Source organism: Pinus tabuliformis, chromosome X (assembly GCF_031772625.1).
Source record: "Pinus tabuliformis cultivar Carrire ecotype Pingquan chromosome X, CPIR1, whole genome shotgun sequence".
In the NCBI taxonomy this organism is placed as follows: Eukaryota; Viridiplantae; Streptophyta; class Pinopsida; order Pinales; family Pinaceae; genus Pinus; species Pinus tabuliformis.
In genome coordinates this window covers 1,622,848,135-1,622,863,489 of record NC_142308.1, presented here as the reverse complement: position 1 = coordinate 1,622,863,489, position 15,355 = coordinate 1,622,848,135, and the positions used below count along the sequence as shown (strand labels likewise).

The following is a 15,355-nucleotide window of genomic DNA, read 5'->3' as shown; positions in this document are numbered from 1 at the left end:
AGTTGAGTTAATTCTTTAATAGGATCATGTGTAGTCTCTTCCTTGGCATTGCCTTTGTAATCATTTGATTTTGATGGCCCTCTATTGAAACCAGGAATTTCAGATTTTCCTGACTGCTTTCTAGCCCTTTCTATCTTCAAGGCTTCAGATTGAGCTACACTTAGATTTATAGGCTCCTTCCTCCTCAACTCATAGGCAGTGTCAACCCCAAAAGCATCTAGATATGAGCATAAAAGAAATTCATCAGGAGGTTTAACAGTAGCAGGCATGCTTTTTACTAATTCATTGAATCTCTTGTTAAACTCCTCCATGGTCTCATTCTCATTTTTCTTCATGTTGTTAATGGCATTGATCAAATGCCTATTTTCCTTCTTCTCTCCAAACTTATCTAAAAATGCAGTCATAATGGCTTGTAAAGAGTTATATGAGTTAGCAGGTTGCTTAGTGAGCCAATCAAGAGCATCCTCTTCTAAAGATAAAACAAAAAGCCTCATCTTCAAATCCTCATAATTAGCAGTGTTACACCATTTAAAGATACAAACATTAAAGTTTTTCACATGTGATGTAGCACTAATTGCATTGTGACCTTGAAAGGAAGGCAACTTTTCAATAACCTTGTCAGGGATATTGTGAGGATAGCCATTTATGTTAGTGAAGTCAGAAGGAGCAAAAAGATCATTCATGATGCTAGGCTCTACTTGTTCTTGAAAAAGCAAATGAATATTAGAAATAGCCTCTTGCCCAAGACTAGCAAGAGCTCTACTATGAGAAAGTCTATTCAATCTCTCTCTAAAAACCCTTTTAGGATCAGGAGAGGGGCTAACTAGACCACTTGAATTTCTCCTAGTAGAGACTCTTGCAAAATTTGGATTGAGTGGAGTCGCCACTTGAGCAAGAATCTAAATCTAAAGTTCAAAAATGCTAAAACCAAAAGGTTAGTCGATTTCCTAGGTACAAGAAAGCTTGTCCCCGGCAACGGCGCCAAAGATGTTGACCTTGTCGCCTACACCTACCTACAAGTCAGTGAAAAAAGCCTTCAACCCCACAAGGTGTGGTTGGTGGCAGGGAACTTAGAGAAGGGGTTGTCACACTAATCCTGACTCTCTCCGTTTGAGCTATCTCCTAGGTTAGCTAAGGGGGGTGGTCCCTAATGAAAAGTTAAGTTAAAAGATGTGAGTTTCTAGGAGAGTGTTATAGTGAAAATTGATTACTTTTAAGGATTTATGGGCAAATATGAAGTGAGCAACTTGAAATAACAATGCCAATCATTAATATGATTAAAAACCATAAAACCAGTGCCTTATAAGGAATTTTCTCAACAATTTAAAGATATATTTGCTCAAAGTAAAATGCAATGCTCTCAAAAGAGAAAACAAAGTAACCCTGAAATATAAATAAGAATTGTTAGCACAAGATATGTAAGATACAAAATTGCTTTGAGATAATCAACTTTATAAATCAAAACATGTGAAACATATCTTGCCAAAACCCAAAAATTAGTAATTAACTTGGAAATGTAAAAGAAAGAAAGTGCTAAACCAAGACATCAATATGCAATTAGACTTGAAACATGAAAAGAAAGCACTTGTTTGAAATGATTACAATACTTGCTTTTGGAATAGACTTTGCATATGAAAACTCAAACCATCAAGAGACAAGTAAAGTAAATGTAATGGAAAATGCTCTTGGTTAATTTTATTAATTAGCTCTACAACAAGATTACAATTTAACTCTTCAATCCTCAGACCTCACCCTCGCCCAATGATATGGATCTCACAGTGAGGAGTCAATAGAAGAGTAGAAGATCCCTAAGATGTCTACTTCAACCAACTTATGTTGGAGGTAAAATTTTAATGAGGCTTGGGGCCTTCTTACACTAAAATGCCTAGATGAAATGCAAATTGTGTTAATTCTCCAAATTAAAATAATGATACATGCAAATGCTTCAAAGATATTGATTTGCAATGCTTGAAAATGAAATAGTGTTCAACATAAGTTGCAATTATAACTTCAATTGGAGGAATAAAATTAGCTTACAAGTGTTGCATGTGTTTCATCAATGAATTAAAATAATACAAGTAATTTGCTTGAAAGTAAAATTTGTTTCAAAAAGACAATGACAATAAATTGCTCCAATATTCAAGATAACAATGTAGCATAAAATTGAAGCATGTATTCAAGTGCTCATGAAACAATTTACCAAGATAAATAGAAACAAATCAAAGTTTGTTAAGAATGTAAAATGCTTGCATGTAAAGGATGAATTGCCCAAAGTAAAGTGTAAGCTTGTAGCTCCAAGCAACAATGAGAAAGAAAATGCAATGCTCAAATGTGATAGTGAGGTTGTGTTAATTCCCAATTAAAGCATGCATGTAAGTGAATGAAGTATGAAAGCTTAAACCATGCAAATGTCAATCCACCCAAGAGAAGTCTCCCTCTAAATGGGGAGATAGGATACCATGGGAGAAATCCCAAGCTCCCACAAGCAAGTTAGATCTTTTATTAATATTACAATGAGAAGAGGACCCTTCAAAGTTCTCAACTATACATCAAAGAGATTCCTCACAATAATTGCTTGAAACTTGGACACTAGACCTCCTTTCTTGAAAAAGTAGTGACAAGATCTCACAAAACTTATGCAAGGGAAAAAGGTGTGAGTTTCCTCCAAATGCCCACGACTTAGAGAGGAAAATGGGCAGCCCTCTAGTGAACTCGACTTGGCCAAAATAAGTCTCAAAAGAGCTCACGACATCCTTGGAAATCGAACCCCCAACACTAGCCAAAGGTCTTGCAAACACTTGTTAGATGTTGCGGGAAGTTGCTCTTGAAAACCTGTCCCACAAGAGTTAGCAAAACAATCCGAACAATGACTGCAAAATAAGTTAAGTATTACTAGAAAAATTAGCGAGATAAAATGTATATGTACAATTATAATTTACAAAAGGCTAAGCTAAAGAGTGAGAGTAAACTCTTGTCTTTGCTTAGCCATCTTCAAGCTCTTAGATAGCAAATGAAAGAAATGAAGTACAATGTTTTTTAAAAGAGATCTAAATTTAGAAGTTCTTGGCTTGTGTACAAGCTATGTGCCGAAATCTCTGCAAAACCACTTTGTAAGATAAGACTATGAAGGTTCAAAGAACAAATGAGAGCTCCTTTAAGAATGTATCAAGAGTGGGTTGGTCTCTCCAAGGATTTCCCTTCATGCTTGATTCTGTAATCCCAACAAGATGTTCCCTCTACAAAATTTCAATCAAGAATTAGTTCCATATAGATTTAGCAATAAACAATGATAAGAAACTCTAGAGATCTAAGTTGCATGAAACGGGGAAACGGAAACGAGTTTCCGAAACGGGAAGCGATACGAAACGCGACCTCCCCAAATTTTGGAAACGGGGAAACGCGAATATATATAATAATATATATATATATATATATATATATATATTAAAAATATTTAAAAATTATTATTATATATCTGTGCAATCATAAAGCATTAATGATACATTTACATTATATGATTATAATTTATTACATTTAAACATTAAGATTAAATTTACATCACATTTACTCATGAGTCATGAATGATCACATAATGAAAATAAAAATATAGGAAATCTGGCTGAGCCAAATCTGCTGCTACTGAAATCTCTTTCTCTTGCTGCTGAAATCTCTTTCTCCTGCTGCTGAAATCTACTTTGCTCACTGCTCAAAACACCCTAGCTGAAACAACTGCCAGTCTCCAAGAGAAACGACTTGCTGAATAGTGTGATGAGAGAATGAGACAAACTGCTCTTTTATAACTTTAGAATAGGCTTCTAGAATTTACCGGAAACCTAAAAAAAATTAAAAAAAAAAAAAAAAAAAAAAAAAATTAAAAAACAACACATTACAACTGGGAAACGTGGCTTGTATGGCCTGGAAACGCGTTTCCGGCCGTACTGCCACGTTTCCGTTTCGGGAAACGTGGAAACGTGGCAGTACGGCCGGAAACGCGTTTCCAGGCCGTACCGTACGCGTTTCCCATTTTCGTTTCCGTTTCCTGCCTGAAACGACCCCTCCCCCCACGTTTCATGCAACTTAGCTAGAGATTTAGTTAAAACCAACTAGAGCATTCTATACCTAGAGCATACTTCTAAATCAAATGTCAATGCAAGATAGCTCTACATTAACAAATCTACAAGAGCTTATGGAAGCAAATTAGATCAAATCATGAGTAAAAGGAATTATACCAATGCTCAACAATTCATCACACTCAAAAAGGAGGAACACCTCATGAATGTAACCCCAAAGTCTTTATTGATATTTCTGAAAGTGTACAAGGCAGCAGCGCTTCCGCAAGCACAATAGCTAGTAACAATATTATTACCGTGTGAGAGCCCATGGCTCTATTATATAAAGAGTTGGGAGCAAATACCAATGAAAAATGACAATGAAAAATGGCATTGGTTGACAATCCCAAAGAGAAATTCGAATTTGTTGAATGAAGCTCCAATGCCAAGTGTAAAAATCGAATTCTGGCAAGTGGACATCATTTTCTTCTTCCCTTATGTGCCAAATTCGAATTTTATGGTGGAATGACAAGTGTATATGGGTGGTAACCCATGTGGGGACAATTTCCCACAAAAATCTCCTAAATCCTCCCAAATGTGCATTAACTTTACAAATTCGAATTTCCAAGTAGCTTTTTCATTTAATGCCAAAAATTCGATTTTATTTGAGCACATGTCTTTTCCTTGATTTTAGGAGTCCACATCACCTTGGGACTTCACTTTAACTCCCCCATAATTTTCTACCTCATTTCCACAACATTTAGCATGTGTGGATATTTATTTTTCTCCATTTATTTAATTTCTGGCTTAATTAATTGCTAGATTTCCCACTAAACTTAGGAAAAGTGGGTTTTGAGGGTCCAAAACACATTATTAACCCCTCAAAGTGTGTCATAGTAGAAAGTTGAAGGTGAGAGGTGTAATTTTGATTACTCATACCCCATACAACTTCTCTAGACTACACTTATTACAATTTAAATACAATTTTATTTGCAATTTTTGACTTGCGGGAAATCTAAAAAATTAAAAAAATGACTACTTAGACTTAACCAAATTCCACGAATTTTTTTGTGTGATCTAGTATGGTAATATACATCGACTCTAGACACTAAGATGTGTCAGGGGCTCAACCTTCAAACCGTCACCCCGGCTTTGGGGTAAAACGTGAGTGAAAAAACCTAGAAAATTATCCGCCTCTGAAAAAGAAGGGATAATTAACCAGATAAAAAAAACACTCCAAGGTGTACTCGTTTGCTGATCGAGTCCCAACATCCTAGGCCTGTTATAGATTCAAAACTCATCATTACTAGTATCACTTATTACAATTCCCCGTAGGGTGTGGAATTTGGGTACAAGAAAGATGATGAGAAGATAGAAGTAGAGTTAAAAAACTCTGTTGACTGACAATATCTGATGGTACAAGTGTCTTCTGGATCATCCTTGGGCATGGAGTCTTCATATAATCATCAGTTGCCACTCCAGTGGTCAACACCACCCTCTAAGTGTATTTGAAAAAAAATATTTTAGCCATGGTGTCTATGCACTAAATTATTCCTAGACACGCTTTTATGTTAAATATTACAATTTCAACCCTTGTAAGGGGAAATATGCATAGACTCTTGAGACTTGACCAAATTATGCGACAAGACACATGATCTAGTATGAAAAATACATAGACTCGATAAACATTAGGACTCACCTAAGACTTCACCAAAAAGTTCCATCTTAGCTTTGGGGTATATCTGGGAGAAAAATGTTGCCAATTATCTGTGTTTACAAAAACACATATTCTGGGGAGGTTAAAAAACTCCCTAGGATGAAATCCTTTGAGAAGAATCATAGGCTTAAGTAGGTACTATTGCATGGCTTAATAGTCATACTAGAATGATTTACAAAAAAATTGCAGAATTTGGGATTACAGTGATAAAACTGAAGCTGAATGATGACAATGATCTTGAAAATATTTGTCCATTGCATTGCACTCTGCTTCTTTGGAATTGTTGACATGTACATGGTCAACAACTCCCTCCTACATCTGTATGCCCAAATATGTTGACATTCCTCATCATTTCCACCCTTGTACCTGTGGCATTTGTCCTTGAGACCCTTGTGTCCGCATCCATCTCATCATTATTCACATGACTCCTATCATTTGAGGGATGTACCTTGGACCTGTCTTTCCCCTTAGGGCTAGGAAAACCTAATAGGGTCGTTTATTAACCACTCCTACCTAGGGAGTTAATACTACTTCGAGCTCAAAGCCCCAAATTTGGAAGGGAAACCCCATATGAGGTCTCACTGTGCGCTTGATAGACAAGCTTGTTTCACTTAGATGCACTAATGAATTATTGTACCTAAAGGTGAGGAGGTGCATTGGACATTATATATAATTGGCAGGTGGTTTCATCATGGGCTGGGCAACTTAATTGGGGCCCAAGTCCACTAGAGGATCATATTGACACCACAGGGGATGCGTTTAGAGCCATGGGACTCCATCATGTGCAGATCATCATTTCACACCTTGGGCATCCTCAGCACATTCAGCAGTTTGCTTAATTGTTACTAGAGTGATTGAAATTTGAAGAAATTGTTTTAAGTGATAATATCAGCATATAACACTGAAAATTAACAGAAAAGTGGTATGACAATTCTGTAGCCTAATTAAGAAAGTGTAGCCTAATTAAGAAATATTTAATACTAAATTTCTCTTGTCACTTTCCTCAAGGCTATCTCAGATATGTTATTCTTTCAAATCTAGATTGAGTTACGGATGGCCAATGATATGTTAGATAATCTCTTTTCTATGTTTCTGGCTAGTTTAGAATCTAGATATCTAACTTAATGGCATCAATTTTTTCTAGTGCAAATAATGTATCACTAAAGAGGTTGCCTCTACATCACAGGACACATAAGATTTTGTCAATTCAATTATCACTAAAAAATAATGTTTTTCTGTTTGTTCGGTGAAGTCGAAAGCAGGCTGGTTGGTTTTGTCTTCTTCCTATAATAAGTGAGTAAGCAAGAAATAAATTGCAATATGGTTGGGTTTTGCTTTTCCTGTAATAAGTGAGCAAGCGAGAAGTAAATTATCTTAATGTCCATAACGCACCATATGGGAAATGTTTTAAAACTTGGACTCAAACTTGGAATTGGTTGAGGGTCAACTCAGAATTATTGGAACCGATCTGATTTCAGTAACTCAGTTTACTTAAAAGTACATAAAATATTTAAATTTTAATGACAAAAATAAATATTATAAGTATTCCAAACTTATTTTAAAGATTCAAAAATACATTTTAAATATTCTCTGTCTCTGCCTATTCTTTATTTCTGGACATCGGTAACCTTATATCAGGACCTGCTAAACTTTGAAAATTCCTAAAACAGGTGACATGCTATAAGAAATAAATTCTTGTAGTTGTTAAAATGGTGCAATGATGTTATATGTCATAACTCTCTTCAATTGGTAAACATCTAAGTTGTAGGAAATGTTGGAGAAGGGTTCGTTTCCGGCCGGAAACGAAACGGAAATGAGGAAACTCGTACTGTACGGCCTGGAAACGCATTTCCGGCCGTACTGGCCCGTTTCTCGAGGAGGAAACGTGGTCAGTATGGTCGGAAACGAGTTTCCAGGCCGTACGATGGAGTTTCCTCTTCTAACTTGACTTTTTCTTGTATTTTTTTTAATTTTTTCGCTTCTAAATTTTTATTGCGTGACTAAAATATCTTCTGGATAGTTCTAGATGCCTCTCAAGTTATAAAAAGAGGATTTTTTTGAGTGGGGCAGCCTAATGTTCAAGCCTATGGCCCTAGTGTTCATCCTTTTACTTAAATTTTTAACATTACCATGAAATGACTTAGGATGTTTGAGAGTGGTTTCGCACTCATTGGATTTCATATGGAGAAAGTAAAATTTTAGATCTCATTCAAAATCTAGCAGACTTATCTATTTTTCAGGATTTCAGGATTGGGGGGATTGCAATGTTTCCATTGGATTTTGTCATGTACTAGGGTATGGAACTTGTATTTAATCAAGAGAACCAAGCCCTCTATGCAGGGGAGACTCCCAATAATCAAGAGCACGTAGGGTACTAGGGTATGGAACTTGTATTTAATCAAGAGCACTAAGGTCGTTCGACTATGTAGGAGGAGACTCCCAATCAAGCATGAGACAAGAAATTAGAAATTTCTCGTGGCTGATTTTGGATATTGCTATTTTCATTATGTGATCATTCATGAGTAAATGTGATGTAAATTTAGAGACTTATAGTTTATGCATTGACAATTGACAATTTAATCATAATGTAATAAATTAGAATGTATCATATATGCTTTATGATTGCACATATTATATATATATATATATTGCGTTTCCCCGTTTCCAAAATTTGGGGGGGTCACGTTTTGTACCCATGCCCGTTTCGGAAACTCATACCCGTTTCCCCGTTTCGTGCAACTTAGGTAAACATATACAAGCTTTTACAATCTGGTCTATGCTATATCTGGAAATGTAATTCCCATAATGTGGTGCCCATGCTTCATATAAAATTACTTGGTGCAGACTTGGAACATGTTTTGGAGGCTTAACAGCTTTGTGTTTTATATTTAACGAAGTCAATGGGAAGGATGCAATCATGCTAAATATTTTTCATTTTGAATTTCAGCATGTAGAGTGAAATTGAATTGTGCAACTAATACACCATGCTTGCTGGCATCGTCACATGGTTCATGTTCGAATTCAGCTACATTGAAATTGGATTAAATTTTGAATTTTGAAATGTGATTCAGATAAAATTCATCAAGAAGTTTGAAATGTGACTTGGCTGCATAGGGCCAGTTTGGTACTAAATTGGCCAGGTCATGCCTTGACTTGGCCAGGTCATGCCTTGACTTGGCCAGTACCAAGCTGGCCCTCTGAACCAAGCTACTGGCTGAGTCAATACACTCAGGGATCAACTTGGGTGAGTTGACTGAGCCCATGTCAACTTGGTCTGAGTTATAAAACACTGCATAGGGGTACATTGAATGGTAACACGGAAGTGCCTAAGGCATGTCCTGAAAAGCAGAAGAGGTTCATCTACCTTTAATGAACTCCTATTTATGCATGTTAAAATTTTTGTGTCTTTTATGTTTTTTGTTTTTTTGCTTTAGATGTGTTCTTGACATTATTTTCTTCCACTGGAAATATGGACCCCTAATTGTAAACAAGCCTATCCTCTATTCCAGATAGAAACATCGAGCATATCCTTTCTGGCAATGGCAGAGGCGAAGCCAATTGTCGAGGTATTACCTAAAGTGGACAAGAAGGATGGGGTACTATTGATAGTTGGGCCAGAAGGAGGTGAGATCCTATTTGCTACTCCTTTATTGTTTCAAATGTTGCTATTCTCTGTGGAGCTTTTTACATTCTGTCCCATTAGAGCAGGCATTAGTTGTGTGAAAGGATGTCCTCTGATTCAATGTAGAAGTAGAATAGGAGATATTAGACATGCTACATTGCTGCTTTACTTGTAAGAGCTGTTGGGCAGTGCTTGTTAAAAGGATAAATCGAAATTGTTTTTTCACACCATATTAAAGTAAAAGAGAATGATATTTCTTATGTTGGGTACTTCAAAGATAAAAATAACAACCCAGCAACTTTTAGTCAAAATAACTTGATGTTAATTCTTGAAAGGAATCTTTTACAGAGTGCTTAGCAGTCCACTTTTCCATTTGTTTTATCTTTCTACTGAAATTGACCTTAAATAAGAATATTGCTGGAGACAGCAATTTGCTGTTCAGGGTGCCTGTTATAAATGGGCATGTAGTTCAGTGGTAGTGGAGTCCATGGCCAGTGGCAGGTCGTCAATTTGCTTCGTAGTGTGTCAAGTGTTGAAGAATGTGTAGCTATGGTCAGTCTTCATAATTTTCATTGTACTTGAAATGAACAAAATTATTATTGTTTCTAGCATGTTCTTCATGCTTTTGATGTATTATTATTTTATTTATATTTTCAAATGGCTTCACAACTGCTAAGTCGGATCACATGATGGCTAGTTGGCTTGCCGTGAAACTCTCTTGTGCAGATCACATGATGGCTAGTTGACTTGCCTTGAAACTCTTTCATTCGGATCACATGATGGCTATATAGAGAGGTTAATTCACTCTCCTTTGCATGCTATTGGAACACAAATACCTTAGTCATCTGCTCATTATACTTATGATCTGAGGTCAGAGCTTCAAGATCTGCTCATTATACTTATGATCTGATGTCAGATGTTCAAGATCTGCTTATTATCATCGAGATCTGATGAAGTCTGGTATTCAAGATCTGCTTATTATCATTGAGATCTGAAGTCTGGTATTCAAGATCTGCTTATTATCATTGTGATTTGAAGTCTGGTGTCCGAGATTTGCTATTATTATAGTGATCTGAAGTCTGGGTCCAAGATCTGAGCCTAGATCTGAGTTCTAATCTGACTGTCTTCGAGAGGATCAGCCTCTCCTTGGTGATATTTGTTGGACATTCAGTTGTGGAGACTTAGCACTTGTGGAAGCCTTCTTGGGTCAGTATAATCTTTGTCTTGATGTATTGTTGAAGGATCTCTCTAAGAAAGATTTGGTTGGGTTTTCCCCCTTGTGGGGTTTTGCCCTGGTCTTTGACCTAATTCTGGTGTCTCTTGTTATTGTGCATTGTGATCTCTTCTTTCTCCTTACTGTTCATTTAATTTTCTGAAGTGTAATTACTTGATGAAGTGAATTAAATTGTAAAGAAGACCTAATACATTCACAAGTAATTCCCAGTAGTTCAGAAATTCTCTTCCACTTGGTTTTTCAACATGGTATCAGAGCAGGAGTAAAGGAAGAAAGTTGTGGATCACCTCTTAGGAGATACCCTTGAAAGAAGCTCCTGGAAAGTCCTTGAGAAAAGCCTGAAAGGTATGATTTCTACCCTAGCTTGAGGATGCTCTCATTATACTACTCACTACTACAAAGTCAAATCTCCATCCATCTCTGTTGACCGAGGTTATTGTCTTCAAGATTAAGCATTCGATTCTCAAAGGTCTGCTATATGAAGATCTGAAGATTTGAAATGTATCTGCATCAGTTTTGAATCTTGAAGTAGCATCACTTTTATTACCAGCTTAGATCCATGTTAACTCGGGCTCTATCAAGCGCCGGGAGGGATCAAATCTCTCGAGGTGCAAACCTCCTTTCAGATTGCAAAACTTGAAGAAAGGTTTGCACCTGAAGAGATTTGATCTATCTCAAAGCTTGATAGCTTTGGAGTTAAGATGGATCTAGTTAGGTTTAATTATTAATTTTATTTTTTTTAGTTTAATTTTTATTTTTATGTAATATCACCAAGTCAAAATGTTTTAATCAATAATTATATTTTTTAATTTTTTTTTGTAATTTGACCGGTTCAAAATGTTTAGATAACATAATATAACAGAACATTACAACATCTCTTCCATACTGGGATGGAGAGTGTCTCTCGGCCAAAAAATGTAATAAAATTAAATTAAAAAAATATTTATAAAATATTTTGATTGTGAAATGAGAGGTGGTTTTTGGGCATGTGGTATTGATGAGTCATGGTATTGGCCAATGGTATGGTATGGTTAATAATATCCATGGTAAAGTGGGTTGAGTATCCATGGTTAAAAATCTTGTTATATTGTAAGTATTATTTTATGGGGTGAATATCCATGGTTAAATATCTTGTTATATTATAAGTATTAGTTTCTTATGTGCTTATTAATGAAATTTAAATATGGTTACAAAATTATTATTTTAATTTATATGGTAAAATGGATTTTAATTTATAGCTACTATTTATATTTTATATATTTTAATGTGATAGAGGTGTATATATATCTCAAAAGTAATTATAATGTTTTTTCTTTTAGATTTAATTAAAGAAATGTTATAAAATTAAATTCAAATAAAATATTTATAAAATATTTTGATTGTGGAATGAGAGATGGTTTTTGGGCATGTGGTATTGATGAGCCATGGTATTGGCCCATAGTATTGTAACAAATCCTATTTACAAGTTAATAATATCTATGGCAAAGTGGACCATGAATATCCATGGTTAAACATATTGTTATATTGTAAGTTTATTGTAAGTATTAAATATTTTATGTGCTTATTAATTAAATTTAAATATGATTACAAAATCATTATTCTACTTATAAGGTAAAATGGATCTTAACTTATTGTTGCTACTTATATATTTTAATGTAAAATGTACATTATGATTTTCTTTTATCTAAAAATTTATTCATGATTTTATTAATAAAAATAAAATTACAGTAACAAATTGAATTTTATTATTTTTATTACTTTTAACTTTTTATGGACACTACAACATCTCCCCCATTCTGGGCTCTATATTACTTTTAACTGATATGTAAATGTTTACAAACTTTATTACATTACGCCTACACATCACCCCTATATTGGGTTGTAGAGAGCCTCTCGGCGCAATGATACTTCACAAATCTCTTGAGAAGACTATGATGATTTATCTATTCTCACTACCTAGTACTTGGCGAAAGGAATCATGTATTTGAATATGTCTCCATACATAAAAGGTAACCTCTTTCAAAGTCCGAGCATGATTAAGGTGTTAATTTTCAACTATTTTATGCTAGCACAATCACTTAACCCAATTCTTTCTTCAACTAGCAATCACTTTTGAATAAATTCAATCTTCCAATAACAATGAGCAATTGTAGATAGAACAGTAAATTCGATGTACAATAGAAGACAACCAAGACCAATAACAAGAGATACAATATTTGGTCAAAGACCTCGGAAAAACCCTAAAATGGGGAAAACCCTTTCAAATTCTTCTTCTATTAGATTGTCATCAAATGTTCAACAGAGATATAAAATGTTCCAAATCATCAATAAAAGAGTCAAAGTCAATCCTTTGCCTATCAAAGAGGCCAACCAACCAATATACAAAATACGAGCCTTCAAATTCAAATCTGGTCAACAAGTCAAATCTGTAATTTTTGTCGAAGTCAAGAACAGTGAACAATAGCAAATGATGCCCTAACTAGTCCACAAATCAATGGTCAAACTGCCTCAAAAAGAGCTCTCTCAATAGTCAAACAACTTGGCTTCCTTTGCTGGTCAAACCTCAGTCAAAATAGTCCCAAAAGGAACTGGTCAAAGGAGAGAGAATGTTGTGGTCAAACTTCAGTCAACAAACTTGTGGTCAACCCTAGTCAAAGTGCCCAAAAAAATTCTATTATTTCACCAAGAAATTTGGCCTCCAAAAATAAGGTTTTTCCAAGTCAAAGAAAGTCAAAATGTAAAGTCAAACTTGGTCAACCACTGCCCAAACAAAAAGTCAATGTAGAAAATCATATCTAGTCTCTTTCTCTTTGCACGTGTGAACTCGGTCTCCTTGCTTCAGACCTGTGTGAATCAATCAAGAGAGGAGAGAGAAGAAGAGATGAGTTGATGTGATGTCCAAATGAGGTGACCTTGATGTGTATTTATATGTGACTTTGGAGACCCAATTATGACTTTAGGCCGACTTATACTTTTGTGTACTTGTGGGTTTTCCATCACCTTGACTTCTCTCTGCCACTTACTTTAGAGACTAGGGTCAATATAGATAAAAAAAAGGGATACACTTAGTTAGGTATCTAATTAAAATATACCAAGTTTCTTGCATTTCACCTAGTTTCTAGGATTTGCATTTCATCTAGGATAGTCAAGCATCCATTTAGCAACGGTTGTTCATCCGGTCATTTGGTCTTCAAATTGATAGAAAGCAAGTAAGTTGACTCCATAAGGCACTGGTCTCATTAATAATTCAATCTAATCTCCTAACTTGCTAAAATTAACCAAGTGGCTAGGTCATTCAACTGTGTCTCCCAAACTTGTTGGTTGCCAACGAGTCTTGCATTCTCACATTTCATAGGGACAACCCCCCATAGCTTGTTGTTGGGAGTCAACTAGAACGGTGAGGTCGGGGTTCAGAGTGATCGCCCCCGACTTGAGTCATTGTCGCAGTCCCTGTACAATCTGAGCAACAACATTTTTTGGCACTATTTCAGGGAGATATTGTTAGGATATTCTGACACAGGAAATAGTTAAGTATAACTTGGTCTAGTGTATAGTTAGGTAAAGTGTGTTTCTTTACTATGTACATTTGTAACTTACAATCCGATGGTCACGATATGTTCTAGACACGAAGTGATCCGATGGTTCATTCTCTCCTCGGTATTACCGACACTTACTTCGTGGCTTAAGACCATATTGGTCCATGATCTCTATTTAAAGAGCATGGAGGGTCATTTATAAGGTGACCGTTCATGAGAGAAGCTTATGTAAATTTTCTTTCTTTTACATTAATAAATTGCCTGAAGTGGCCGCATTGGCGTAGGGCGTGGACTGTTTCCCTCTTTGAGGGTTTTAACCAAGTCAAGAATATTGGTGTATTGATCTGTGATCTGTTTGTGAGCGGTGTCCTTTAGTGTTCTATCTAAGGAACTTACCCTGTAAATTCCTACAGATATTTTTCTGTCTTTGGTCCTCACGACAATTTTTCAATCTTTCCATCTTTTCTTTTATCATCTCTCTTCATTCCTTGTCCTGCCAATGCCACAACATTTTTTGGCGCCATTGACAAGGACAAATTTATCTTGTTCTTGGCGCTTTAATGACATTCTCCCTAATCTTCTAATCATTCTCATTCTTCATCTTTTCATTAACTCGTCAAGTGGCACATTTTTTGGCGCCTTTGATATTTCATCTTATCATCACCTTATCCTTTGTCCTCTCACTAATCTTTTCACCCTCTCTATCTGCACCTTTAGCACCTGGACGTTTTGGTTGGTTTCCAATTTGGCTGGCGACTCCACTCATTCATCCATTGACAAGAGCTTACTTTGGAAGAAATCTTGGTAGCTTGGTTAACCATGCTCTCAAAGCTCGGTTGGATAAATTACATTCTCGTAAGCATTCCTTTTTCTCAGACAGGAAGCCCTCCCTGATATCCATCTACTTCTCCCCGACTAACTTTTTGGGTTTTTGCCTTTTGGATTTTGGAGTTAGATTCATGTTCAAGTGGTGACTCCACTTCTTTCATTTTTTTCAAGAATTTTTGCTAGAAGCTCGCTTCTTGTGGATTTCTTGTTTTTCTTGAACAAGGATCTCTCTCTCTAACATCCATCAGTTCCTTTTGAGGAAGTCATTATGGATGACTTGTTCGCCCCTTGTCATTTTACTAACATTCAAGGTTATCCTCATGACCTTCCAAAGAGAAAAGCTAAGGAAAAGACAATTAATCAAGTTAA

The 15,355-nt window shown here is 35.7% G+C and overlaps 1 protein-coding gene across 1 annotated transcript in view; it reads left to right on the top strand.

Annotated features, from left to right (window-relative positions):
* Positions 1–15,355, top strand: part of LOC149146253 (methyltransferase) — a 107,945-nt gene that overhangs the window by 37,801 nt on the left and 54,789 nt on the right. Inside the window, 1 exon segment of the mRNA XM_089452709.1 lies at positions 9,276–9,390. Coding sequence (XP_089308835.1) covers positions 9,276–9,390 — 115 coding nt within the window.